General features: G+C 39.8%; 1 protein-coding gene and 1 pseudogene across 1 annotated transcript; one reads left to right on the top strand and one right to left on the bottom strand.

Annotated features, from left to right (window-relative positions):
• Positions 1–100: 100 nt before the first annotated feature.
• Positions 101–27,893, bottom strand: ACTL6A (actin like 6A). Its single transcript, XM_049775866.1, has 14 exons — positions 27,742–27,893; positions 20,722–20,798; positions 20,364–20,538; positions 16,318–16,418; positions 14,631–14,728; positions 13,883–13,977; positions 13,483–13,589; positions 13,286–13,375; positions 11,022–11,083; positions 8,103–8,217; positions 7,681–7,761; positions 5,835–5,930; positions 1,948–2,034; positions 101–224 (listed from the first exon to the last, which is right to left on the bottom strand). The coding sequence occupies exons 1-14, from the start codon at positions 27,764–27,766 to the stop codon at positions 144–146; spliced, it is 1,290 nt and encodes a 429-aa protein (XP_049631823.1). The 5' UTR covers positions 27,767–27,893; the 3' UTR covers positions 101–143.
• On the top strand, positions 5,612–5,745 carry LOC126012775 (uncharacterized; annotated as a pseudogene).

Raw genomic sequence — 27,893 nt, 5'->3', positions numbered from 1 at the left:
AGCCTTAAAATTTTTTTAAGTGGGAATTGAAATATGCAAAAATGTATAAACATTCTACAAAAGATGGTCTTTTTTTTTCCTGAGTGTACTAAAGCTATGAAAAGTAAGGTGATAAAGGAGGAAGGTAGAGATTTGGGGATTCTTTAAGGGCATTTCCTTTCTACACATTGCTTCCCTCCTTCTTCATATTCTTGTTTGGAAATCCACATCTGCTGAAAGGTACCCTGAAAAATGAAAAGAAAAATTCATGTATTATTGTCCCTAACTTTTCAATTGAAAAGAACTTTAACATCTTTAATTTTCACCACTCCTTAATCTTTATTTTTCCTTATTATTATTATTTTTTGGTTTGTTTTGGGGCCACATATAGTACCTGGGGCTTATTCCTGGCTCTGCTCAGGGGGACTTTATGAAGTGCTAGAGATTCAGGTAGCATTTTTACTAGCTAGGTAGGATCAACCCTGGTGAACCACGTGCCAAACAAGTCCCTACCCACTGTACCATCTCAGGGAAAGTGATAATAGTATACTTCTTTTTTTTTTTTTGTGGTTTTTGGGTCACACCCGGCAGTGCTCAGGGGTTTTTCCTGGCTTCGTGCTCAGAAATTGCTCCTGGCATGCACAGGGGACCATATGGGACGCCGGGATTCGAACTGATGACCTTCTGCATGAAAGGTAAACGCCCTACCTCCATGCTATCTCTCCGGCCCAATAGTATACTTCTAATCACTGAACCGCTCTTAAGTTTCTCCTCCAGAAAATACACTACTTTGTTATTTCTGTCCTCCAGAATACCAGACAACAGTCTTTAGTCTTTGCCTAGCCTAAGGTTCTAAAAAATTACTATAAATTTTTGTCTTTCCTGTTACAAAGACTTAGGCAATCACTGTGAAAAGAAAATGGAGTTTAGCTGTGACAATGGCTTGATGCCAACAACAGAAATCCTTTTATGTTTGGGCTCAAAGCCGGGGCCTCATATATGCATGGTATGAGCTCTACTGCTCAACTATATTCTCTGGGCCTAACGAAAACTGCTGGGAAAGCTTGATCAGAGTACAGAAGAGATATTCTACCATCTGATTAATGTTAACATTTAGATTTAGAAAATGCTCATCAGATATATGCATCAAATTTTGTAAGAATACAACACTATACCAAATAAAGTGAAAGAAGAAAATTTGGTCAGGGGGGGAAGAAGCCTGAACTACACTAATAATAGGGCACCTAAGTAGGGAAAATCCTCCTTATACTACCATACGAGTAAAATCTAGCTTTGAGCTGTGAGCTATTAGATTGGAAACAATATTAACAAGTAGTATAGAAAAACACCTTTACTAGCTAGAAACCGTTTAGCATTTTATGATAGTTGCTTTGACAACTCAGAGGTGAAAGGAAAATGTTCCAAGGCCAGAGTACATCTTTTATTCTGGTTCAAAGTAGAAATAAATCTAAGTAACATGCAAAATGTGGTGGTACCATGATTATACTATTTGCCCCCAAAACCAATTTCTAGTTTCTTCTTCACCAACAGCCAGCTAACAACCAGAATCTAAGGAATGACTTAATTGTTCTATGGGAAGTCCTAACCAGTACCAATGACAGGATTAGTAGAAAAGGCATGAATAAGTTCAAAGAGAAATATGGATTAAATTGATCAATATCTTCTATAAGGCAATGAAGCATTATGTCAAACTGGAACATGTAAAACTTAGTAGTAGGTTATAATTTGATAGTTATGATAAACGAAAGCACTGAATTAATTTCACTACATATGGTACATGCAATATATAATGATAATAAGAATCTTTGGAGGCCAAGTATGTGGCCCAACAATAGAGTACTTACTTGCCTTACATGTGTGACATCGAGGTTCAATTCCCAGTACCTCCATAAGAGAAAAACCAATACAAAAAACCCCAAACATTTTGCAAGTTGTTTATCTACTAACCAAAGAAGCTAGAATGGATCCACCAATCCATGAACTAAACCTTCGTTCCACTGTTGTGTTATTTGCAATCAATTTCAACCGCATACTCTAAAATGAAGAGAAGAGTAAGAATTAGTATAATCAAAACAAAGGTTTCTCACGGGGTTGGAGAGAGAGCACAGCGGTGGAGCATTTACACCTTGCACACAGCTGACCCAAGTTTGAATCCCGGCATCCCATATGATCCTGAGTCAGCCAGGTGTGATTTCTGGGCACAGAACCAGGAGTAACCCAAGCGCTGCCAAGTGTGATCCAAAAACGAAACAAAACAAAAGTGTCTGAAAATCTTATTTTGATGACTTATTTTGATGAATACTGCTTAGTACACTCCAAGTCAGACTATTAAAACACTATACATATAGGGCTGGAGCAATGGCACGGAGTGGTAAGTCGTCTGCCTTGCATGCGCTAGCCTAGGACAGACCGCGGTTTGATCCCCACAACAGTGATCCATTGGCCCCCTAAGCCAGGAGCGATTTCTGAGCGCATAGCCAAGAAAAACCCCCAAGCGTAACCAGGTGTGCTCCCCCCGGAAAAACCCACTATACATATAATTATACTACTGTATGAGGGGACGGGTGACCCAAGCACAGGGGATGAAACTGGTTTTGTAGGTGAGAAACTGGCCAATACCTATTACTGTGGAATTTGTCTCCTGCTCATTTGAACTGCTTCTTATTTTTTTGTTTTTGTTTTTTGGGCCACACCCGGTGGTGCTCAGGGGTTACTCCTGGCTATCTGCTCAGAAATAACTACTGGCAGGCACAGGGGACCATGTGGGACACTGGGATTCGAACCAACCACCTTAGGTCCTGGATCGGCTGCTTGCAAGGCAAACGCCACTGTGCTATCTCTCTGGTCCCTTAACTGCTTTTTTTTGGTTTGTTTTTTTCTGGGGTTTTTTGGCCACACCCATTTGATGCTCAGGGGTTACTCCTGGCTAAGTGCTCAGAAATTGTCCCTGGCTTGGGGGGACCATATGGGATGCTGGGGGATCGAACCACGGTCCTTCCTTGGCTAGCGGTTGCAAAGCAGACACCTTACCTCTAGCGCCACCTCACCAGCCCCCCTTAACTGCTTCTTAAAGGCCAAGAATATTATCTAACCATGCTAGTGTAGACCTTGATCACATATGTCTTTATTATTCTGAGACTTTTCATGTAATCTTGCTATATTTAAGGCACATTCCAGATCAGATTGCTAAGAAATAAATATATGGTAGGTGTAAACTTGTGCCTATACCAGTACTTAACAATTATAAAAATGGGACACATGCAAAACATTCCTTCAAATAAGAAAATAGACTTATCAAATACATAAAGTATACATATACTACTAGGGCCTACGTAACTCCCAATGTAGCATTTAATACAGAACACCTTACAAAAAGACAAACTGATAGACGTTCTGAAATGGTTACGATTGTATTAATAATATACCACATAAATCACCTTCTCTTCAAACTGGCTTCTACCTTTTAGAATTCTCAAAATACACCCAGTGATCTTTTAAAAATAAACCAAGGAACTCTTAAGTATTCTAATAAAATTTATTTTTAACTGAAGCTAAATTGGTTTTGGTTTAGATGCTTGGGGCTTAGGGCTTACTATTGGCAGGGCTCAGGGAGCATATGGGGTGCCAGAAATTAAATCTGGGTGGGATTCCTTCAAGGCAAGCACCCTACTCTCTATACTATCTCTCCAGGTCCCAAAGCAAACTTGTTTTTGTTGAAAGAAATTTAGATGTCAGGGAAAAAAAGAGATACATGTCCAAGATAGAACATGGGCCTCTCCAGAGTAGAAAAGGCGGTATTTTACTGAATGCTGGAATGGAGAAATAGTACAGCAGGTAGGACACTTACCTTGCATGCAGCTGAACTGGGTTTGATCCCCAGAACCCCATATCATCCCTACCAGGAGTGAATCCTAAACAGTACCGAGTGTGGTCCCAAACAAAAAAATTTCCTAAATTTTTGTCTTGTAACTTTGCTATTAATAAATAGTATGATCTAGTATATGTTGTAGATTGGGTTGTATCCCCAAAGAGATATGCTAAAGTTCTTTCTAATCCCTGGTACCTGTGAATGTGACAAATACAGGCCTCTGCAGAAAACATAAGATGAGGGGCTAAAAACTTAGATCTGGGCAGGGTGTTTGCCTTAAGAGATGACCAACCTGGACTTAACCCCTAGCACCCTATATGGTCCTCAGAGCACTGAGAAGACTGACTTATCCATAAGTACCACTGGTGTAGACAAAATATATATATCTTACACATACATATATATGTGTATATATTTTATATATAAAATAAATTCCCCACACAACGTATCTCCAACCCCAGGAAAAGGTCTGAAGCAGGTAGTGGCAAAGAATTTATAAACCAAGCCAGTCAGGAAAGAATTATGGAATCAGTGGCTTTTCGCCTTGTGGTATCTCCCTGCCATCTTAAAATGATACCAATCTACGAGGAGGGGGAAGGTCAAGTGATCTAAGTGGGCTTTACATATCATAGGGTGAAAAGGAAAAGTTAAAAAGTGAAGAGGAAATTGGGAGAATGCCTTTGTTTTGGGTTAATAGCTGGGTGTCATCTTACACACATATGTGTAAGATGAGGTCAAACTGGAGTAGGATGGCACATCAACACCAAGTCTTTTGAAAGAATAACAGAAAGAATGAAATGAATCTGGAGAGAAACGAGTTAACATGCTTGCATTGCATGTAGCTGGCAAGTCTGAATTCCTAGCAGTACCCATGACTCCCCAAGTACCACCAAGTGTCACTGCTAAACAGAGAACCAGAGGTGGGTCTTGAGCTTGGTCAGATATGGCACCAAAATGCACAATCCCCCTATTATGACCCCCAAAAGAATGAAGGGCAATAGCTGCATTTCAAGAAATATCAAGGATTGTTGGCTAAGTGTCAAATGCTAAGAAGAGGATATAGAAGGGAGAAGCATTTCTCTAAGCAGAGTCAGGAAGATGCAAATCATGTAAATGTGAAAATAGGGGCCACAAGACTGAGGGCCACAGGAAGGAATCAAGGTAAAAGGGGGCCTACAGTTGGGAAAAGGCTGGAAAACAGAGTCTGGATGATTCTCTCTTTAGCAGTTTAGAGGGAAACAGGTTTACAGACATGTTGATTTTGGACTACAAGCTTCAGGAATTGAGACTCAATCTCTGCTGCTGTGAGACATCTGGCTTGCAGCTATTTGTTTCAGAAGCCTAGGAAACTCACAGACCATCCAACTCTGCAGCTGGCTAGCACTCCCACTCCAGACAGCCCTGAAGCCACCTCGGTTGAACTACTGGAAAATGCCATCTTCACATCTTTGACTTACAGTGCCCCTGCACCTGAGTTCTACTCTTATTAATTACAAACCAGCTAAACTATATTTTAATCAAACAGCTTCAGATAATTCTTGGCACTAAGTATGTGTTCCTCAGTGTTCCAAGACTGCCTAATTCACCTCCCTCTAATGCACATATTTCCACAGGTCTACTCATCCCTGCACACTGAGCCATTCATTGGTAGGCAGAAATTGCATTTTATCTCCCCAAAGCTTGGTGAACTCTAAGCATGGAAGTATGTAACCAATAAAGAAATTCAGACTCAAATAGCATTCAATCACTTCTCGGTCTTTTGGCTAAGATCAAGTGTAGTATCTGTTCTTATCAGTTCAAATAGCGTTCAGATTAACTAAAAGATATAATCAGAAAAATAAGAGCAATTAAAAGTTATTCAAATTAGGTAACGCTATAACAGGTATATGTGAGATATGAACTTTATAAAAATAACCATCGGTGAGGATCCACTGAAATGACAAAGAAAGAAAAAAAGAGAACTCACGGGGGGAGTTTTCTGGGAGAGCTCTCTGTTCAGTCTGTCAGTGAAGCTCTGTATTAGCGTGTTTCCTCCTGCTACAATCACACTCCCATAGAGACCCTTGGAGAAAAGAGAAAGAACTGAGTACCAAATGCTCCCAACTGTTTTATATGCAACTACACAGAAAACAAAATATGGACTACATTGTCCCTATTTACTTTTACTTTTCCCTCACCACAGATTTGGTAGCTTAATCCCATGGTTCCCATTATGCTGCACATTTCACTCATTTAGAGAGTTTTGAAACTACCATTGCCTGAGAACAATGAAATAAAGCCCTCAGGTGTCAGGATCCAGACAAAGTTTTCACTAGTTAAAAATACTTCAGATGATACAGTGGTCCTCACACTATGGCCCGCGGGCCACATATTGTATTTGTATCTGTTTTGTTTCTTCATTGCAAAATAAGATCTATGAAGTGTGCATAAGAATTCGTTCATAAGTTTTGTTTTTACTATAGTCAGACCCTCCAATGGTCTGAGGGACAGTGAACTGGCCCCCTGTTTAAAAAGTTTGAGGGCCCCTGATAATATGCACAAAAACTTAAGAATCATAAACCTAAGGCAGTTATACTAAATCAAAAAATTTGGATAGAATGGTCATGACAGTGGTGGCTTAAGAGGAAATGGTATATTCCCTCCGTTTTCCCTTTCTCCCTCCCCTCCACTTCCTCACTTATCACTGAAGTTTAATAACAAGTTTACAATTATATGAACATTTATGATTTTGACATCAGTCTTTGTTGAATAATGTTTTTTATATACTCTTAGCTATTACCACTCTTTTCTAAACAAATGAAAACCAAGGCAGTATGCTGGCTACAATCTGAATCTAGGTATTCTGTAATAGCATACTTGACAAAATAAAGTATATACTTCTAGTTATAAAAGTCCAAGAAAAATATGCATAGCCTTATAACTTTTTTTTACATATTACATATTTTTATTACATATTAAGAAGTTGCTAAGAGATTAAAGCTTAAAAAGTTCTCTTTCCAAGAAAAAATCTTTTTGTAACTATACATGGTGAAATGGTAACCAATTTACTGTAACAATCATTTACCAACATGTACAAATATTATGTTGCATATCTAAAAATGTCATGACAATTATACTTCCATTTAAAAAATAAAGATCAACAAAACACAAAATCTATTTAAAAAATTATCTGAAATAAAAGCCACACCTAAAAATTACATAATTTTAATTACACCTACCTGAGAAATAAAAACAGCACTGGTTTGTCATATTTTGGAAATCAGAAGACTAGCACCAGCCAAACAGTAACTACTAGTTACACTTACAATGTGTCAGTGAACTTAAAATCTGAATTCTACATTTTTATGTATTAGAATTTAAATGTACTAGACACCACCATAGATCTCGAGTTCTGCTTTTCCTCTTCAAGTCCTATACATATACACATAAATTTGTCTTTGGAGGCCACATTCTGGTTTAAATGAACTCCAAAGTTAATGGCTAAAACTGTCATTTATGTAATGGTTTCTTTTTCTTTTTTGAAGTAAAAACAGGCCTCATTTGAAAGTACTGAAGGGAAAGAAGATAAGAGGGAGAAATTAATACACTCAAGAGAGAGCGCAGGCTTTTCCAAAGGTAGAGAGTCCAGAATAAAAGCAAGAAAGTCCACATCTCAAGAGGAAAGACGTGGGAGACATGTTTGAGGACTGTGTGGGGGCCAACAGCAACCGAGTAAAATACTGACACATGGGTCCAAGGAGCACATGTGTGCCAAACAATGATTTCTTCACCTTTAAAAATACCTTTATACAAAAGGGTAGACTGGCACTTACAGGTCTGATATCAATATCACACATCCCAACGCTTGTCGTGACAACATGACTGACTCCCAACATCGTATTTCCTGATAATCCCTACAACAAAAGAAAATAGTAACAACTTCAAGCAGCTTCAAGCACACCTAAAGACAATGTACTCTTATTTAGGTTGTATATATTTACATACATAAAGAAAAGCCAAACTAATTACGTTTTCTTCTTTTGCTCGCTTTTGACCCACACCAATGGTGCTTGGGGACTATTACTGGAGAGATGCTAGAGGTTGGGGGGTTCAGGAGGGTGCCACCCCTGGCAGTTTTCAGGAGACCATGTGGTACCAGGGATCGAACAAGGGGGTCCTGCAGGCAAAAAGAACCCTTGTGCTTCAGTCATCTCCCAGCCCAAAGCTAAACTAATTATGAAACAGCCTTTCATACCTTTACGTTGGAAGGGTCAAATAATCCCTCAGGAATCTTTAATCGTTCTGCACCGAAGTCACAATTGTAGCCATTGGGGAACTCATAATGAACTGTTGGCATCTGTGCAGCTACTCTGGAAAGACAGTGAACAATAATAAACAAAAGACCAAGATCATCCTCATCAAAACACTAAGGAATCTTCCATCAACTTGTAAGAGACCAGAACTAAGATATCATAAAATGTTACCATTTAGTATTTTATTTTTAAAAGGTCCTTTCTCAATTCTTCTTACTTTTATTTGACCAGCATGATTTACAAATGTTATCTATTTGTTTTAGGAATATGTCACTGCACCATACCTGCCACCGGAGCATCAACACTGCTCCAATACTCAGCATTTTTCTTTCGTTTCTCTTTTTCAGGACAGATTGGGAAAGGGTTTTATTGGCAATGAGCTGGCAGTTTGGAAGATGATGGACTCATGTCCTCAAAGTTAACTGTCTTGGCTTCGTAGTAGCAAGGGAATTTAATAGAGAAAGAACGGAGAAGTGTGTTTTTAGGAAGTGTGAATTCCAGACCAGCAGAACCAGAATAAAGAATAAAATTCCCTCCTCGGCTGGCCCCCCAAGGTATATTGTCTACAACCTACAAAATAAACGTTAGGCTTGGGGGAGAAGAGTAAATGTGGAAAAACTGCCTTCAGTTTGGGGCAAGGACATTCGACCTTGTCTATACTAATTTTGGTAAATTTTGTTTCTTTGTTTTTTGTTTTGGGGCACACTGGCAATGCTCAGGGGTTGCTCTTGACACTGCCCACCATACTATCACCCTAGCCCCTCCATTGGTCTTTGGCCTGTTATAGTCCCCGTCAGTTCTTCCCTTCATTTCTATGGAAGCTGGGGTACCCAGTCCAAAATGGTTGCTTCTTGTTGAAATAATGCCCTACTATTTTTTCTGAGGGTCTAGAATAATCTTGTTCTAAGAGTTCCCTTTTATGTTCATTCTTTTAGTTCCCACTTCAGTAATTCACTTTAGAAGCAGGGGACTGACGACAATCTGGCCATTTCTGACTGAATGGGATCATCATGAGGTGTGAGTGGGGGAACAAGGCAGACAAGTGGAGGAGAAAAAACTGAACAAGTGGTGAAAACATCCTTTCAAGAATAAACTACAGGGCTAGAAATTAGTGCAGTGGGAAGGGTGTTTGCCTTACATGCAGCAGACCCAGGTTCGATCCCTAACATACCATATGGTTTCCTGAATACTTCCAGAAGTGACTGATTCCTGAGTGCAGAGCTAAGAGTAACTCCTGAGCACCACTGAGTGTGGCACAAAAACAAAAACAACTAAATTATTTCACAGAACTAGTTTGAGTCCTGAAAATGTCATAATTTTACTTTTGGCTCCATAACAAATTCATATTCTTGATTATTTGTTCTTGTTCCCCATCCCCAAGCCCCAATTTCTCTGAAAAAAGCACTGGATAATTCTACAAATAGCAAAAGGCTTCAGAATGCTAAGAATTTGGATTTCTTTTTAGGTTTGGTTTGGGGACAAACCTGGAGTTAGTTGTTCATGGCTAATTCCTCACTCTACAGTCAGGAATTACTCCTTAGAATTACTATTTTTGGAAAGTTTTGTCTCACAGGCATTAAAAGATTTTAAATACAACACAAGATACCATGAAATACTTTAAACAAAGTAGCAAAAATTTCAAAACTGCAAATAAAAGTCAACAAAAATTAAAGCTAGGTGTTGAAGAGGTGAGTAAGGTGCTTGCTGATCTGGATTTGATTGCCAGCAGCACATATGGGTCCTTTGCACCTTGCCAGGAATTAGCCACGAGCACTGCTAGATATGTGCTCCCACGTCCACACCTCCCTTACACCCTTCCCATCACAAATAAGGTTAGGCTTATTTTTAAATAGGCCTAAAGGTAAAATTGACAATAAAATAAAGAATTTATAAAATCACAGATCTGGGCTGGAGAGATACAGCAATAGGGCGTTTGCCTTGCATGCGTCTGAACCAGGATGGACCCAGGACAAAACCAGGTTTGATTCATGGCATCTAATATGGTCCCCCAAGCCTACCAAGAGTGATTTCTGAGTGCAGAGCTAGAAGTAACCCCTGAGCACTGCTGGGTATGGCTCAAAAACCAAAAAAAAATAAAATTAAAATAAAATAAAAAAATAAAAACACAAATTTTCATTTAAGTCCTGCATTTCTTAACATAATTTTTTTTAGGTTTTTAATCCTCCTGATGCTGAGGGGTTACTCCAGGCTCTGCACTGAAGAATGACACCTAGGGGGAACCATATGAGATGCCAGGGATCAAAACTAGGAAATAAAGCCTGGCCTGGTAACACTCCCCAGGATGCTGGCTTGTGTGAAGTCATTTGGTACTAGGGTTTGCAGGAATTAATCTTCCCTATTGAACCCAAGAACTCAAACATTCTAAGCATGATTAAAGCACTTCCCAAATCTCTTCCCAACTCTATAATTTATTTATTTCATTTTTGTGCTCCTTGGAATTAACCCCAGAACATGCAATAAGCATTACTGCTGAGCAACAGAATAAATAGTCCAGAATCATCTACCTTTAAACACATTTTGCTTTTCTTTAAACACATCTATTTCTTTCACATTTATAAACTGTACAGTTGTATTTTGTTTTGGTTTTGGTTTTTTTTTGGGGGGGGCCACACCCAGCAGCACTGAGGGGTCACTCCTGGCTCTACACTAAGAAACCACTCCTGGCAGGCTCAGGGGACCATATGGGATGCTGGGATTCGAACCACCGACCTTCTACATGCAAGGCAAACACCTTACCTCCATGCCATCTCTCTGGCCCCTGTACAGTTTTTAAAAAAAAAAAAAATTAAAGATCTTAAAGTGCTGTTTGTTACCAGTCCTACAGACAAAATAATACATACTGCTCATCATAAGTCGAATCTGAAACTTGAAGTACTGAAGCTTGAAAATCCTGGATAACACACTACAGATTACAAAAAGAGAAAAGAAGAAAAGGTTAAGAATAGGTATTAAGACTTGTGTGTAGAATCAATAGTTTTTTTAATATCTTTATTTAAACACCTTGATTACAAATATGATAGTAGTTGGGTTTCAGTCGTGTAAAGAACAACTCCCTTCACCGGTGCAACAATTCCATCACCAATGTCCCAAATCTCCCTCTTCCCTACCCTAACCCCGCCTGTACTCTAGACAGGCTTACCACTTCCCTCATTCTTTCACATTGTTATGAAAGTTCTCAGTGTAGTTATTTCTCTAACTGCACTCCCCACTTTCTTTTTATTTTGATCATAGTGGCTTATATATCTTTCACATTAGTATTTTAGGTACATATTAACATTGAATCAGGGGAATACCCACCACCAAATTTGTCCTCCCCCCTTCCCCGTTCCCTTCCTGCAACCACCATCACCCCCCAGGCTGCTAGAGTAGGTGGTCCCCTCTTTGTCTAACTTACTATCAGTGATCATTTATCTGTTTGGTCTTGGTGCCCTCCCTTGTTTCTCCCTCTCTTTGAGAGGTTAACCTAGATAAATCGAGTTATGTGGTTTTGTTTGAGGGAGATAAAAGCAGTAGAATGGGGTAAAGAATAAGAAAAAATATTTTTTAATTAAAATATGCTGAAAATGGGCGGAGTCCTTCCAGTGGCTATCAACCTCAGTTTGAGAGAGGACATGAAAAAGGTAATTGAAACACCATAACAATACAAAAATAAATGTCAAATTAAACATCCAGTGAGCACTACAGCAATAAAGACAGGCACCACACAATAGTCTCAATTCTGAAATCAAATCATGCCGAAATGCAAAAAGAAAGAAAAAGATAAGATAAAATAAAATAAAAAAGGAGACATCAACTTCAATATCTATACCAAAATAAAGCATCAAAAAAACAATCAATCAATCAATAAATATATATGTGGAAAAATGATTATTTTGTGTCTTTATTTTCCTTTTCTTTCTTTTTCCCCTGCATAGGCACAGTAACTACTGGGGATAATATAGAGGGAATTCCCTTGGCCTAGGAGATACAGGCACTCACCACTCTTTGTGGTGAGCTCCATGTCATGAGCTGGATCTTCCAACCCTCCTCTTTTTAATTCTCTGAGGATTATTGGAAAAATGTCTTTCATTTTTCTTAAAACTCATAGATGAGTGAAACTATTCTGTGTCTATCTCTCTCCCTCTGACTTATTTCACTCAGCATAATAGGGAATCAATACTTTTATAACATTATATTTAAAATAACTTTCTCAATGGCACTGCACAATAACTGGGTTAATAACTCACTTCAGGGGAATAAAACCTTTCCAGCAAGCACTGAGTATAGGTAAATGCAATTCTAAAGACTTGCCTTAGAACAAAATTAAGTAGTATCTAAATTACAATATTTTTTTGGCCACATCCAGCAGCACTCAGGGGTTACTCCTGGCTATCTGCTCAGAAATAGCTCCTGGCAGGCACAGGGGACCATATGGGACGCCGGGATTCGAACCAACCACCTTAGGTCCTGGATCGGCTACTTGCAAGGCAAATGCCACTGTGCTATCTCTCTGGCCCCTAAATTACTATATTTGTAATATAATGATAGGATGAAAAATGGGAAATTCTTGTATCACAGTTCTTTGTAACAAAACCTGCTTTGGAACAGCTTTTTCTGGGGCCAGAGTGGTAGCACAGCGGTAGTGTGTTTGTCTTGCTCGTGGCTGGCCCAGGACAGACCCGGGTTTGATCCCAGCATCCCATATGGTCCCCTGAGCCAGGAGCAATTTCTGAGCACAAAGCCAGGAGTAACCCCTGATCACCGCTGGGTGTGGTCCCAAAACAAAACAACAACAAAACAAAACAAAAAGAGCAGCTTTTTCCCCATAAAGTTAAGTTTAGTATTCAGAAGCAAGATTTTAATAACTGAATTATAAAAACATGCAACCTTGACACCACAAAAAGTCCCCTGAGCCTGCCAGGAGTGGTCACTAACTGCAGAACCACAATTTCTGAACACTGCTGGGTATGGCCCCCAAACAAAAACAAAAAAGAAAAGAAACATCCCCTCCCCCAGAGATGCTATTTCTTTTGTAAAACAGCATAAAAAGATAAAAAGCTTAAAAATAGTCTAAGTCTATTTAAATACTTAGCTTGCAATACGTTCACAGAGAAGAGTTACTTACATTACACATGTAATTGTGCCATGATCTTGTAACCTGTGGTAATTTCTCTTTTCTTTTCCAGTTTGCTGGAGATCCTTCGCGAACAGCTTCCTGAGTACCAAAAATATACACTAAAAGAGTTTTCTGAGCTGACCCATGGACGTAGTAGAGTTAGGGGATAAATTTACTGTCCCGCCCAATACTTAATCACAGCTTACTTTTGAGGCGATCATATATGGAGGAATCAATTCTATATTCATTTCTTGGAAAAGTTCTCTGCATTGCATAGTAATAAAGTCTCCAGCAAGAGGTGACTTCACAATGCCTATGACACAGATTAAAAAAAGGTAAAAAAGAATATTAAAATAAAATACCTCAGGACAAACATATGCATTTGTATATGAGTAATTTTTTCAGGTACAATTAACGGATCCATCCCTCAAAGCAAGAATGAAGCATGCATTAGTTAGAAATATACATTATATACCAACATATTTATTTTTATTCTACCCAAAAAAAAAACATCATTTGGAACTGATAGACTTCAACAGTCTCATTCACTATTTTGCCTCTTTTTGGCTAACACTGACTCAGGGCACCTTGGTTAAACACATTTACCTTGCTGAAGCACATAGCCATCGTGGACTGGAATTGCAGTGGTATGAGTGGCTCCACTATCCAAAATCAGCCCAGTAGAACGACCATTAGCAAATCTGGTTGAAAGCATTAAGGAAAAAAGTGACAACGTCCTAAGATAAGGTTTATTATAAAAGGTGGTTTCACTGTATTTAAGAAAACCTAACAACGGTAACCTGAGCATCAAGTACTAATGACACAGACACAAATGACCACAAGTAGGGCCTTTGAGGCGGTACTAGGAGGAACTTGGAACGATGCTTCCAAAAAGTCAGCTGTTAAGGTGGTCAAAATCAATGCAATCACTACGTATCTCTGGGAACAAAGCAAAGAGGGTTTATATCAATTTGAGAAGCATTTAAGAAACTGAATTTGTGTGCTACTTTCCCATTTCCCTTCATACATTCAGTATAATACTAAAGGGCTGGAGAAAAAAAACACACTAGGTAAGGTGCTTCTCTTGCAAGTGAACTACCCAGGTTTGATCCCCAGCACTTCAAAGAGTCCCTAAAGTGTGTGCTAAAGTGATCCCTTATCAAAGAGCTTTTTAACTTAATACTGCTGCCTGTGCCCCCAAACTGAAACCAAACAAAAATCCCTGAGACCATTAAAGATTAAAAGACACACAAATTTCTGAACAATTAAGAGTCGACTCGGGTGTTCTGGCTGGCTGCATCATCTTTAGTAGTCACATTTACTTCTAGAGAAAAGTGTACTTTTTCAAGGATACGCTGTCAAAACTGCAGTTTTGCAAAGGAAGAACGCAGGGATGTTATAGTGTTCGAACATTAACTCTGTGAGCTTTTCTCTCTTGGCTCTAGTATTCCACTTAAGAGAGATTAAAAAAAATGCAAGTTATTTGTTGTTTAAAAGCTAACATGTTGATTTATTCCAGTATTTAGTTTAGTACTCTCGTAACAGATATAAAAGATTAAAAATAGAAATACAATGGCAAATAATCTATACGATCTCTCTATAAACTTTATTTCAAAGTACATTAATAAATTAAAATAATCTAATAACAAGTTAGTAAATATATAGTCTGCTATATTCTAGCAATCAGTTTATAGGTAAAAGAAAAACGGGATTCTATCTGATAAAGTATCACATGAAGAGTGAATCTAGAGTCTCTGGAGCCAGCTTATTCAAACCTGTATATCTCTGCAGCACTGCTGTTTGTGGTTTCTAGTCCTGAGACCAGTGTATCTGGGCATTGTATCCAAGGATGCAACACCCTGCAAGCACCATGGCCAACTATGAGTACCATAGCCAAATGCGCATCAGACATCACATCCATATCCAAAGGAGGGTGGAAGAGGAAAAAATGAAAACAGAATGAAGAGCTAGAGTGATAGCACAGCAATAGGGCGTTTGCTTTGCATGGTCCCCCAAGCCTGCCAGGAATGATTTCTGAGTGCAGAGCCAGTAGTAATCCCTGAATGCTGCTGGATATGGCTCAAAAACAAACAAACAAAAAAGGTAAAATAAAAAAATGAATCTAGCAGTAAAAATCTTAAATTTGAGGGGTCCTCCCCAAGGAATGTTCAGAGACTCAGTGCACTTTCAGCAATTTGGGCCTGATAATGAGTGCAGAGGCCCAGTGATGTTATGCTATTCAGCCAGGCCACACAGGGAGTAAGTGATCAGAGCTATTACTCAATGGTTTCTGTAGGGCTATAGGATGCCAAGTATATGGCACTGGGGCACACATGCACTATTGCTTTGTGAGCTATCACTTCAGTCTTTAACTATGAGTTTTGGGGTACTGAGATGGCTCCATGAACTGAAGTGCATGCTTTGTACGGAGACCTATAGGAGGATCCTGCTCGATCGCTGGCACCACATAGTTCTGCAAGTCCCACTGGGAGTGAACCCCAAGTAGCCTCAGTACCACCAAGTTTGGCCCAAAAACCTAAATAAGTGAATGTTTAAGACCCATATTCTCCATGTGATTATTACAAAGTTTCTAATAACAAAATATTGGGTAGTCTATAATCTATAATAAAGCAAGTCCCCTTTTGACTATGAATCAACTGTTTTTCAGGAAAGTCTAATCATTTCAGTCCGAAATCAACAGTCTTGCCTGGTCTCTAGAAACATGGGTATATATATTGCCCTTAAGGCATAATTCATATACAAAAATAAGAGCAGCTCAAAACATCCCCAGATAATTTAAGATAAATAACTACCAGAACCCAATTTGGTATACTGTCTTTTGAATAATTCCTTTACTGAAATTATAAAAATTATAGTATTTAGAAATCATTCCCTTTCTTAATTTTCAAATTTAAGAAAATGAATGTTCTTTAATCTTTTTAAAGGAAACAGAAACCTCCTCAAATAAGAAAAACAAACAAACGAACAGAAATTAAAGGAGAAAATCCAAAACCAAGAATTTGGAAAACAAAGCGTCTCACCGGTGCCTCTGACATGAGGACAGGATGCAGGCTGGCTTCTGATTTGACATGCATCTTGTAGGTATGATCCAAAATCGCTTGGAAACTATCCCAATCTTCAACTAAATTATAGGATTAACTTATTAGCTTGAAAACAATGTTTATATGAAGATAAATAAACCATGCTTTGAAGCAGAGCAATAGTACAGTGAGTAAGGCACTTGCCTTGCACACAGCTTGCTTGGACTCAGCCCCCAGCACCCCATATGGTTCCTTTAGCCTGCAAGAAATGCTCCCTGAGCAGAGAGCTATGAGTAAGCCCTGAGAACCACTGGCATAGACCAAAAACAATAGCCCTTCCCCCCCAAAAAATCCTAAAAGTGTTGTTATAAGAATCTTTTTCCATGATTTAGTACTAATATTTTAATATAAAAACCTACTTATTTTATAGCTCTACCTCACATCATACTTAATGTAAATACCCCAATTTTCTTGTAAATATAAAACCTCTTTTTGGTTACCTCAACTTTAACAGTATCACAAAACACAGACCTATCCCAAATTTAATCACTGTATCTTACAGACTTAAAATACCGAAATACTAGACAATAAATATTAAAAGTCTGTGTAGCTGTTGAAAAACGACACGCTTTAAAAACTACTATGCTCAGTAGAGAACAATTTATCTTCAATTTAGCTTCCACCTAAACAATCTACTGACAATAAGTCACTAATAATTTTCAGTAGTCTCCACATTGATTACCTCACTTGACCTCTCTAAATGATAAACTCTCAAAACTTTAAACATTTTGGCAGCTGGAGAGATAGAATAGGAGATTTGCTCTTATCCTATTCTTGCTTTGCAGTGGGCTACAATGACCACCATTCTGGTTCAACTCCCCAAATCATGGTACCCTGAGCAAAGGCAGGAATGGCCGATAGAGCTGAGAGTTGGCCCACTTCTTCCCACATCAGGCCCCACAAAAAGTTTACAAATTTTATCTGCTACAGGTCAAAAAAGAAAAGTCACTGCTCGTATAACATACATCAACAGTCCCATCAGTAAGTACTTTCTTGGAATCAATGGATTTCATCATTAGTTTTAGTTTTAATTTCGTCATTTCTTGGCATAGATGAGAAAAGAGATTCACTGGACTTCTATGCCTCTTCTTTAGGTCTTCAGAAATTTTTCCTACAAATTTAATTGTCCTCTCACCTATCCCCTCTAACTGTCCTCTCCCTTTCTCCCCCTCTGCCTTACCCCCTTTCTCATCACACCTAATGCTTAGAAGCCCATGTGTTGGTAAGACCACAGTTGCATGCAAGGCAATACCTAATCTCCTGCGTCATCTCTCCCCCAGCTCACTGTTCCTTTTCATCCTCCTAAAGGGGTGTCTCTTCTCTACAAGTTTTCTGAAGGAACCCTTTCCTCAACAATCTTCTCAGATTCCATACTCTTTCTTGGCAACATAATACAACTCCCTATCTTAAAAATATTTTTTTTTTTAAGATTTTAAACATTCTGCTTATGTTCAAACACTTTAAACACAATACCAAATTAATTTTTTTGGGGGGGCCACACCTGGCGTTGCTCAGGGGTCACTCCTGGCTATCTGCTCAGAAATAGCTCCTGGCAGGCACGGGGGACCATATGGGACACTGAGATTCGAACCAACCACCTTTGGTCCTGGATCAGCTGCTTGCAAGGCAAATGCCGCTGTGCTATCTCTCCGGGCCCAATACCAAATTAATTTACTTGCTATACAGAAGAGTCAAAGTAGCATCACTAACCTGAGAAAGGCTTGTCTACAGGATAAACTGTGGCCTGGTGCCTGAAAACTTGATTAATCAAAGTTTCTTATAGTGACATGAGACTTATTAAACTGTGAGCGTAAGTTTCTGCAAAAATAATGCGGTTTAAACACATTCTTCCCTTCTGAGAGTGTCGAGTGTCTGTCAGATCTGGAACATGCTAGGCAAGGACATGACTAGTCGGCCTTGAAAACCCAGGTACTGAATAAATCACACATCACATGCTTTTATAAGCTACTGAGGAAGAGGGACCAAAGTGATAGTACAGCAAGTAGGGTGCTTTGCCCTATATGTGGCCAATCTAGGTTCAGTCCCCAGCACCCCATATTGTCCCCCAAGCACCACAAATGATCCCTGATAGCAGAGTCAGGACTAAACCCTGAGCACCATCAGCAGTGGCCCCAAAACAGTAACAAAACTACTGAGGAAGAATTAAGCACATCCTGAGTTACTCCACTGAGATTCTTAAAAGCCTGTACCAGTTTGCTCTCTATTTCACTTTACACCCTCCTTTTACCTTTGTAAATTTCACATTCTACCTTTCAACATAATACACTGTAGACCCCAGTTATAATATATATACTGACTCCTCTGAATCCATTTACAGATAACAGAAACTAAGAAGGACCTTAGATATTATCAATACACCTGTTTTTTTAAGACTAAAACTTGCTTCTTCCCCATCTATTTCTATTTCAATGCATTGTACTTTTGATTTAGTCCATCCCATTCTCCCAAAATTCTAGGAAACTTTATTTTTCATTCCCTCAAAATATGTTTTGGTTTTTTGGGCCACAACCGTTTGTTGCTCAGGGGTTACTCCTGGCTAAGCGCTCAGAAATTGCCTCTGGCTTGGGGGGACCATATGGGACGCCGGGGAATCGAACCGCAGTCCTTCCTTGGCTAGCGCTTGCAAGGCAGACAGACACCTTACCTCTAGCGCCACCTCGCCGGCCCCTCCCTCAAAATATTTAGTGTCATTTGTCACCTGGGTATTTCTGAATCCACCTCAGATCTTTATCACCAGTGTTACTATTTAAGCCCTCTTCGTTTCTCATCTGAACTCTCATCTATTTAATTGGTTTTCTTGTCTCTAATACCTCCTTCTATCCCATCTAGCTTACATGTTGCTGTTACAATAATTTTTTCCAGCTGGAAAACTGGGGCAGTTCACATCTGTTTAAATTCTGGTGGGGTAAGCCTTTTAATACCTGTTTAATCCACCCTCATCCTGGTCAACAAGATATTTTATGATTGCTTTGTAGACTTTATGTAACCAGCCCAATGGAGCCAACATTGTGGACATATTTAACTGACACATTTTTTTCTCTTTGGTGTTTTTTTTTTGGGGGGGGGGGGGTATGTGCACATCTAGAGATGCTTAGGACTTGAGGAACGATATGGGATATAAGAATCAAAACTAGGTAAGCAGCATGAAAGACAAGTGCCCTACTTGCTGTACTATTGCTCTGGCCCTAACTGATTTTTTTTTTCATGGTTTTTGGGTCACACCCGGCAGTGCTCAGGGGTTATTCCTGGCTCCAGGCTCAGAAACTGCTCCTGGCAGGCACGGGGGACCCTATGGGGTGCCGGGATTCGAACCGATGACCTCCTGCATAAAAGGCAAATGCCTTACCTCCATGCTATCTCTCCGGCCTCACTAACTGATATTTTAAACATGCTTTTCAACAACTCCCTACTTCACACACTGTCACTCATTCTCAAGTTAGGCTGAATTCTCATCATCAATCAACTTCCTTGGTGAAACAACCACTGACACTCAAAGACAGATTCTTCTCTAATCCCATTACTTATAAAATAATGCTATCTTAGTGAGCTTATCCCTAATATATTTATGCATACATCTATCTCCTCTACCTATAGAGTTTCTTAAGGAAAATGATATTTCTTATGCATCTTTGTATTCTGCATGCCCAGAACAGCAGATTGTAGGATAGAAACAGTAACAACAATGGGGCCAGTATGGTGATGCAAGGGTTAAGGCACTGCCTTGCCTGCACAAACCTAGGACAAACTTCGGTTCAATCCCCTGGAGTCCCATATGGTCCCTCAAGCCAGGAGCATTTTCTGAGTGCATAGCTAGAAGTAAACCCTGAGCATCACTGGGTGTGGCAAAAAAAAAAACAAAAAAACAGTAACAACAAAACAGCTGATGTTGAACTTACAAATTGCTTTTTATCTAAAATGTACAATGTATAGTCTAAAATAAAAAGCATAGGAAAGAAACATCATACCCATTCCATTTTTTAGTGGTGAAATGGCCTCTGCATTCTCCCTTGGTACACGAAGGGCATTAGTATCTATATAGTATGTGGGACCACCCTGTTTGCCTTTATCGCCATCTATTTCCATCAGTGTGCTTCCATCATCTCTATCTACTACCACTCCAATAGCTGTGGGGAAATCCACCTGTAAAAGTCAAAAACAGGATATACAAGTATACAAATACACTGAATTTTATCAAGGGATAACCTCTGCCACCCACACCCCAGTTATCTAATAACATCTTTTACCATATTTGGTCATTGTTTCCTCAAGAATTCAATTCTACAAAGCAGTCCTTACCCCACCAACTCTTTCCTTTAAACTTACTTTGGGACAATCTTCACCAGCATAACCCGCTCTCACAGTATAGGATCCAATGTCAAAAACAAGGGCTCCAACTTCATCTATAAAGAATCAATGAATTAACATTAACAACTTGCAATTGGAGAGATAGTACAGTAGGTAGGGCCCTTGCCTTGCATATGGCTAACTTGCTAGGAGTGATCCCTTGGTGCAGAGAAAGGAGTAAGCTCTGAGTACTGCCGGGCGTGTCCGAAAAAGCAAACAAAAAAATAAAACCAAAATCCAAACCCATCCACCCAACCCACAGTCAGGGGCCTCTATCAAAACCAATACTGGTCGAACCAGAGACAGCACAGGGTAAGGTGCCTGGCATGCTGACAGCCCCAGTCTGATCTTCAGCATCACCTACAGCCCCCTGACTACCTCCAGGAGGAATTCCTGAGCAGAGAACAAGAAGACAGACTCAAGCAGAAATAGCTGTGGTCCCTCAAAACAAATAAAAACCCAACTCTACCAACACATTGGCTTGGGACTTCTAACTTCCAGATTTGTGAATTATTTTGTTGTTGTTTAAGCAACCCTACCCATGGTCTTTTGTTGTGGCAGTTCTAGCAATACATTACAAACAGTTTAGGAAACTTAGGAAAGTTTCCCTTCTTAGAAAGTTTTTGAACTTTCTAAGAAAACAGTTTATGATTATGAAAGGATTATAAAAGGAAACAGTTATAATTAGTTCTACCCAGGGCACCTTCTTGGGGAGGTCAGGATCCCATATTAGGATCACTTTCCTAAAGGTTACACGAGTAACATTTAGATTACTTACCTTTAAATAATATCTATTCCTTCAGTTTCAATGCCACTAATTCCTATGCCAAATCTCTCTCAAGATCTCACCTTCTCCTATATTCCACTGTTCTTACTGCCTATCAATCCCTAGCTCCATCCAATGTCCCACAGATGCCTCAAATTCTCAAAGCACCAACACCCTCCCCCCAAAATACTGCTGACGTCATTCTCAGTATCACTTTTCATGATTCATGACCTCAATCATAAGGACAAAACCTTGAGAATCATGGATACCTTTTCATATTTCATATCCATCTTCAAAGCCTGTCAAATATTCCTGCTCAATATCTCAAATTCCCTTCTCTTATACAACTGCTACTGCTGTGAGTCAAGCTTCTGCCACAATAGGGTACTACAATTTCCCAATTCCTACAGGTATCACTCTTCCATTTCTACTCCTGCTCAATTCTCTCTGCTTCTGTTTAATTGGATTCAAATTGCTACAAGGTAATTTTTCAAAATGGCATCCCTGAACATTTTAATACACATTTCCTTAAGTAAAAAGAAAGTGAAAAATTACCCACCATTTACAAGATAAAATACAAATCATTATGTCAGTTGATATCAAGACCTAGTACAATCTGGCAGCAGCTCACTTCTAACTCCATTTACAAGCATAACTGAGTTATAAGTAGTCTCCTAAACCCAGCGTGTACTCTCATTTCTGTACATGCCATCCTTTCTCTCCCTCTTCTACCATCCTTATAGCTTCTGTTTAGTCTACACTCCCTGCCCTTCTTGCTTGTGCTAGTCATTACTGAACATAGTTACTGAACATAGTTACAATATCAATAAATCTTGTCATTACTGAACATAAACAGGTATAACAGTTTACCAACATAAAACTTATCTTAAGGGGGAACTTCAGAATAATATAGATTTACATTACAAAAGAAGAAAAGCTCAAATAAAAAAAAACTAACTACAAGTCTTCTTTTTTTTTTTTTTTTTTTTTTGGTTTTTGGGCCACACCCTGTGACGCTCAGGGGTTACTCCTGGCTATGCGCTCAGAAGTTGCTCCTGGCTTCTTGGGGGACCATATGGGACGCCGGGGGATCGAATCGCGGTCCGTCCTAGGCTAGCGCAGGCAAGGCAGGCACCTTACCTCCAGCGCCACCGCCCGGCCCCAACTAACTACAAGTCTTAAAACAGCTGAAGAAGGAATAACAAATGATTCCCAAAACAAGTAGAAGGAAGAAAAAATTAAAACTGGAGCAATGATTTCTAATCAATGATTTAGAAATCAGGAAAACACAGAATACATAGAATCAATGAGGCTAGGAGCTCTGAAGACAAAGAGAAAACAAGATAAACCTTTGGCCGACTCAGAGGAAAAAAGAGAAATGCCCAAATAAGTCAGAGCAAAGATGAAAGAGGAGAAATTATCATAGACATCTCAGAAATTCAAGATATTGAGAGATTAGTATGAACAACTTTATTAAACTATGAAGCTAGAGAACCTAGAAGAAATGGACAGATTCATAGAATCATGTAATTGTCCAAAACTGAGCATGTGAGAAAGTAATAGAAAACATTAGCAGGCTAATCACAAGTAAGAAAATTGAAACAGCAATTAAGAATCTCCCCCAGAACAGAAAGCACTCAGCCAGATGGGTTCACTAGTGAGTTCTATAAAACCTTCAATGCCTTACTTCCTTTGTTCCTTAAGGTCTTCCAAAATATTGGAAGATACAGGAGTCCTTCCTAATAGCGCTTATGAAACCACTCTACCCCAAATAGATATAAGACTAGAAAATTTCAAACCAATTCTCAACAAAACCTTAGCAAATGGAAACCAAAAACGTATCAAAAAGCTCACACAATTGAGATTCATCCCAGCAGCATAAGGATTGAACAAAGGCCAATCAATAATGCAATTATCACATCAATAAAAGGAAAGGTAAAAAGCCTATGTTCAGAGAAGAGGGAAGCAAATTGCCTGCCCTTACAGCAAGGAGGGGGTTAGAGGTAGGAGGGAATTGGTGATGGGAAGGATGCACTCACTGGTGAAGGATGGTGTACATTGTAATGCTGAAACCCAACAAAAAGCAATTTTGTAAACATGGTGCTTAAATAAAGCAATTTTAAAAATGTAATATAAAGATTATTTGTAATATTTTAATAAAGTGATAAAGTGGCATTACAAAATAAAAGATCAACAACCAAAAATTCAAAAACCTTATCAAAAAATAGGAACACATACTTCATCAATTAAATGGGAAAACTACCTCATAGGATAATAGACTAATAAGCTGAAGCTGACATAATATTAAGCAAATGTATAACATTGTCTCTAGGTATCTAGCACCAAAAAAGAAAAGCTCAATACTTTTAAAACACTACCATTTTATTTGTGCCAATGCTCCTATTTATTAGTGTGGACACTGAAAGTTTGGTATCATTTAACTCCCCCACCCCTGCACTCTCCTACTTTGGGGAGACCTGGCAGCTTAGAACACGCCTCACAAAAGCCACAGTATCAGTAACAAGTGCTCTCAATTCCTGGGCAATGTAATTTATGTGATGCTGTCATCCCTATAGCGACATACCAATGTATATGTTAATATATAGCTGAGGTCACTTAATGTTTGGAAACAAACGAAATAACAGAATGGTCCACTAGTAACATGAGCTAACTAAACCTTCTGCCAATGTCTTAATTACCTCATTGGAGATATAGTAATTTTCACAAATTTGCTTGTCACTGTACTTTAAATTTTATTTTCTTTATTTCTTATTCTTTTTCACTCTTTTTCTTTTTTATTACAAATGTATTACTGTCAAATAAGTGATACATTTTTTTTGTGATGCATGTTCTTTAAATAAAGTTAAAAAATAAGAGGGGCCGGAGCAATAGCACAGCGGCAGTGCAGCGCAGTGGCACGCGGCCAACTCAGAACGATTCAATTCCTGACATCCCATATGGTTCCCAGAGCCTGCCAGGAGCGACTTTTGAGCACAGATCCAGAATAACCACTGAGCACTGCCAGATGTGACCCAAAACAAAAACAAAAAGTAAGAATAGAGCTGCCACATGACCCAGAAATTCTTATTTCTACCCTAGGACACAAAAGCATTAATTCAAAAGGACATACATACACACCATAATTCACTACAGAACTTGGCACAATAGCTAAGATATAAAATCAACTTAGGTGTCCCACAACAGATGTGAGGATAATAAAAATGTTATACATAATGGAATATTATACAATTGCAAAGAAAGATGAAATCATGCAATTTATAGCAACATGGATGAAACTGGAGGATATCATGTTAAGTAATATAAGTTAGAAGGACAGATACCAAATAAGCTCATGATCTGTGATACATAGAATAACAAGACAAGGGAATGCACGGTATGAAGAATCTTCTAGGTTACCCTTGATCCAAGATTATAAAAATAAAACAATAAAAAAAAATAAAGGAGGAAGTAAGAAAAGGTAGATGGCAGGTATCAACAGAGTAGGGGCCAGGGGTTTCTGGCTTATCAGTGATATAAAGCTATGGCATCTCTATACACAGCCAACAACACAGAAAGCATTCAATCCAAACTACAACCACCAAACTTAAAAACATGCCAGTTTAGGAGGCAGGCTGAGGTGCCTGATTGTAGTACCATGGGTACAGGACTTGCCTTGCATGCAGTCAGGCCAGGTTCCATCCTGCACCACTAGGAGTAATTCCTGAGTGCAGAGTCAGGGGTAAGCACAGAGCACCACCATTTCTGAGTCTGGCCCAAAAGCACAAAAAGGGAGTAGGGGAGAAAGAAACCTGGAAGGGTTGGTAGATGGAAGTTCATACTATTGTTGGAACACTGTACGCATGAAACACTATCATAAATATATATCATGGTGCCTAGAAAATTAATTTTAAAAATCACAGCATTACTTCATACCCCAAGCATCACCAAAAGTAGTAGTCTGAAGAGAGTTCTGGTGTATCATCAAGTGTGGCCCCCCTCCCAAAATAAAAAATTTACATAGCTTTTTAAGAAATGACAGCCATAATTTTAAAATAATTAATTATAATTGTCATTTTAATAAACTGAAGAATTTACTAATTACACAAAACTTTAGGGAGGTCTTTGATGTTTTTCATAGTAAATTTTTTGGAAAACATGACCCATTATAAATCCAGAATATAAAAAGTGATTAATTAATTCAAAGCACTTTCGTAACTTTTAATGCTTTTTATGTAAGAGATCTTTAGAGCACTTAACACACAAGCATGCTGGGATTTCATACTGAATCTACTTTACTAGAAGAGGGTTTTACTGAAAAAGGTGTTAGTAAATCTATACCTGTTTTCTTTAATAAAAATGAGTACAGGGGCCAGAGCGATAGCGCAGCGGTAGGACGTTTGCCTTGCACGCGGCTGACCTAGGATGGACATGGGTTCAATCCCTCACGTCCCATATGGTCTCCCAAGCCAGGAGCGATTTCTGAACGCCTAGCAAGTTGTAACCCCTGAGTGTCCTCAGGTGTGGCCCAAAAAAACAAACAAACAAACAAACAAAAAACAAAAAAGGACAGTAATAACATCATAGTTGTTTCTGTACATAGTATGAAATAATGTACTGATTAAATATGATGCACTAAGAGCAATTCTTGACAGCATGTACAATTGAAATCAGATGATAATCTTAGTAGTACCTATTTGCTGTTGGCTTTTTGTCTTTTAGGGTGCCTTTATGCCTGCTGGGGGAAGTTTATTGAAAGTGGGCGTGATCCTGGGACAGGCTGAGCATGATCTTGAGCTGGGGCCACCTGCTGCAACAGGCACTCTCATCCTTGACGCTATCTCTAGGGTCTTAGCCTGTATTTCTACTTTCGTTCCAGTGAATAGAGAACGCCCTGTAAGAAAGCACAAGTATCGGTCTACACCCTACCAGGGGTCTCAAACTGGCGGCCTAGAGGAATCTTTTTTTGTTTTGTTTTAGTTGTTTGGGTCACACATCCCCAATGTTCAAGGCTTACTATTGACTTTGTACTCAAGGATCACCCCGACTTTGCCTCCTGCGGCCCCAGGTAAATTGAGTTTGAGACCCCTGCTATACTGACTGCGGTATCGGCACATCAGTGCATCTTTTGCCCGGATTGCACTTTTCAGATGAAGAAGGAGGGAAAAGCCTCTAAGCTTTCACCAAAGCAAACAATGGACAGCTGCAAACGAGAGAGAGAGAGAGAGATTGAGAGAGAGAGAGAGAGCAGAGAAGAGAGAGAGAGAGAGAGGAGAGGGGAGGAGAGAGAGAGAGAGAGAGACAGCAGAGACAGAGAAACAGAGATAGAGAGCGAGAGAGACAGAGACAGAGACTGTCTGTATGTCACTTCACAAGAGCCTCTAGTCTAAAGCTAACCTCCCTAAACTAAGAACTTTGAAAAACTTCCTTCTGTGTGTGTGTGTGTGTGTGTCTGCCTGCCTGCCTGCCTGCATGTCACTTCACAAGAGCCTCTAATCTAAAGCAAACCTCCCTAAACTAAGAACTTTGAAAATCTTCCTTCTGATCTACTTTTCATCTACTAGTGATCCACTTCCAAAACTGCAGCAATCCTCACGGGCCACCACACGAAATATACAGCGCTGCTTCGTGTCGGCATCCAAAACCAAACGAACAAACAAGCAAACTCTGGCTGCAGCTTGAAACTCCGCATTTCTTTAAAAAAAAAATTGCATGCGAGACCGTGATTCCACGTGTTTACAGCAGTCACTCTTCCCTGTCCCCATCCTCCCTGTCATCCCTCGGACGGGCTGACTCCACTCCACCCAATTTGAGAAAGTTCTCAAGCCCCCAGGCCAACACCACAAAGAATGAAATCGTGGGGGGGGGGGGTGAGGCTGAGAAGACAACCGACACCCCACAACCGGGTCAATTCCAGGCCCAAGGTCTTCCTCCTCCTCCTCCTCCTCCTCCTCCTCCTCCTCCCCTTCCTCCTGCTGCATGCATGCAAGCACCCCACCTCCATCACCACCTCCCCGAAGAGAAGCACCCTCCCTCTGCACGCGTGTTGGCGCTCAACCCCGAGTACCTGCGGGGAATCTACAGGCAAGTACGCGAGAGTTTGCAGGCGCCCGTTCCCGGGGCCCGGGGCTCGCGAACCCGGGTGGGCTCCGGGAAGACGGGTCGCTGGGTCCCGAGCGGGGCGGCGGTTACGGAGCCCACATGCGAAAAGGGCGCGCGCGGGTCCGGAGACTCACCTCCCCCGTACACGCCGCCGCTCATGGCTGCTGAAGGCGCGGCTCCTGGGCTCAGTTACGGGCGACCAAGCGAAGCGTCGACCACGGCGGCGACTGCGGGTGCCGAGAAGCGGTCACCCCCTAAGCCCCCCGAACTTCCACCGCAAGCCCCC

This window comes from Suncus etruscus, chromosome 6 (assembly GCF_024139225.1).
Source record: "Suncus etruscus isolate mSunEtr1 chromosome 6, mSunEtr1.pri.cur, whole genome shotgun sequence".
NCBI classification, from domain to species: domain Eukaryota; kingdom Metazoa; phylum Chordata; class Mammalia; order Eulipotyphla; family Soricidae; genus Suncus; species Suncus etruscus.
The sequence above is the reverse complement of the archived record's forward strand: the minus strand, read 5'-3'. Positions and strand labels throughout refer to the sequence as shown.

What these genes read in the sequence shown, in the direction of transcription:
- ACTL6A (XM_049775866.1), bottom strand. Translation starts at nt 27,766, where the DNA reads ATGAGCGGCGGCGTGTACGGGGGAG. An exon ending in GTGATATTGATATCAGACCT is followed by an intron (nt 5,931 to 7,680) that starts GTAAGTGCCAGT and finishes CTTTTCTCCAAG; the next exon opens with GGTCTCTATGGGAGTGTGAT. An exon ending in GATCCATTCTAGCTTCTTTG is followed by an intron (nt 225 to 1,947) that starts GTTAGTAGATAA and finishes TTCATTTTTCAG; the next exon opens with GGTACCTTTCAGCAGATGTG.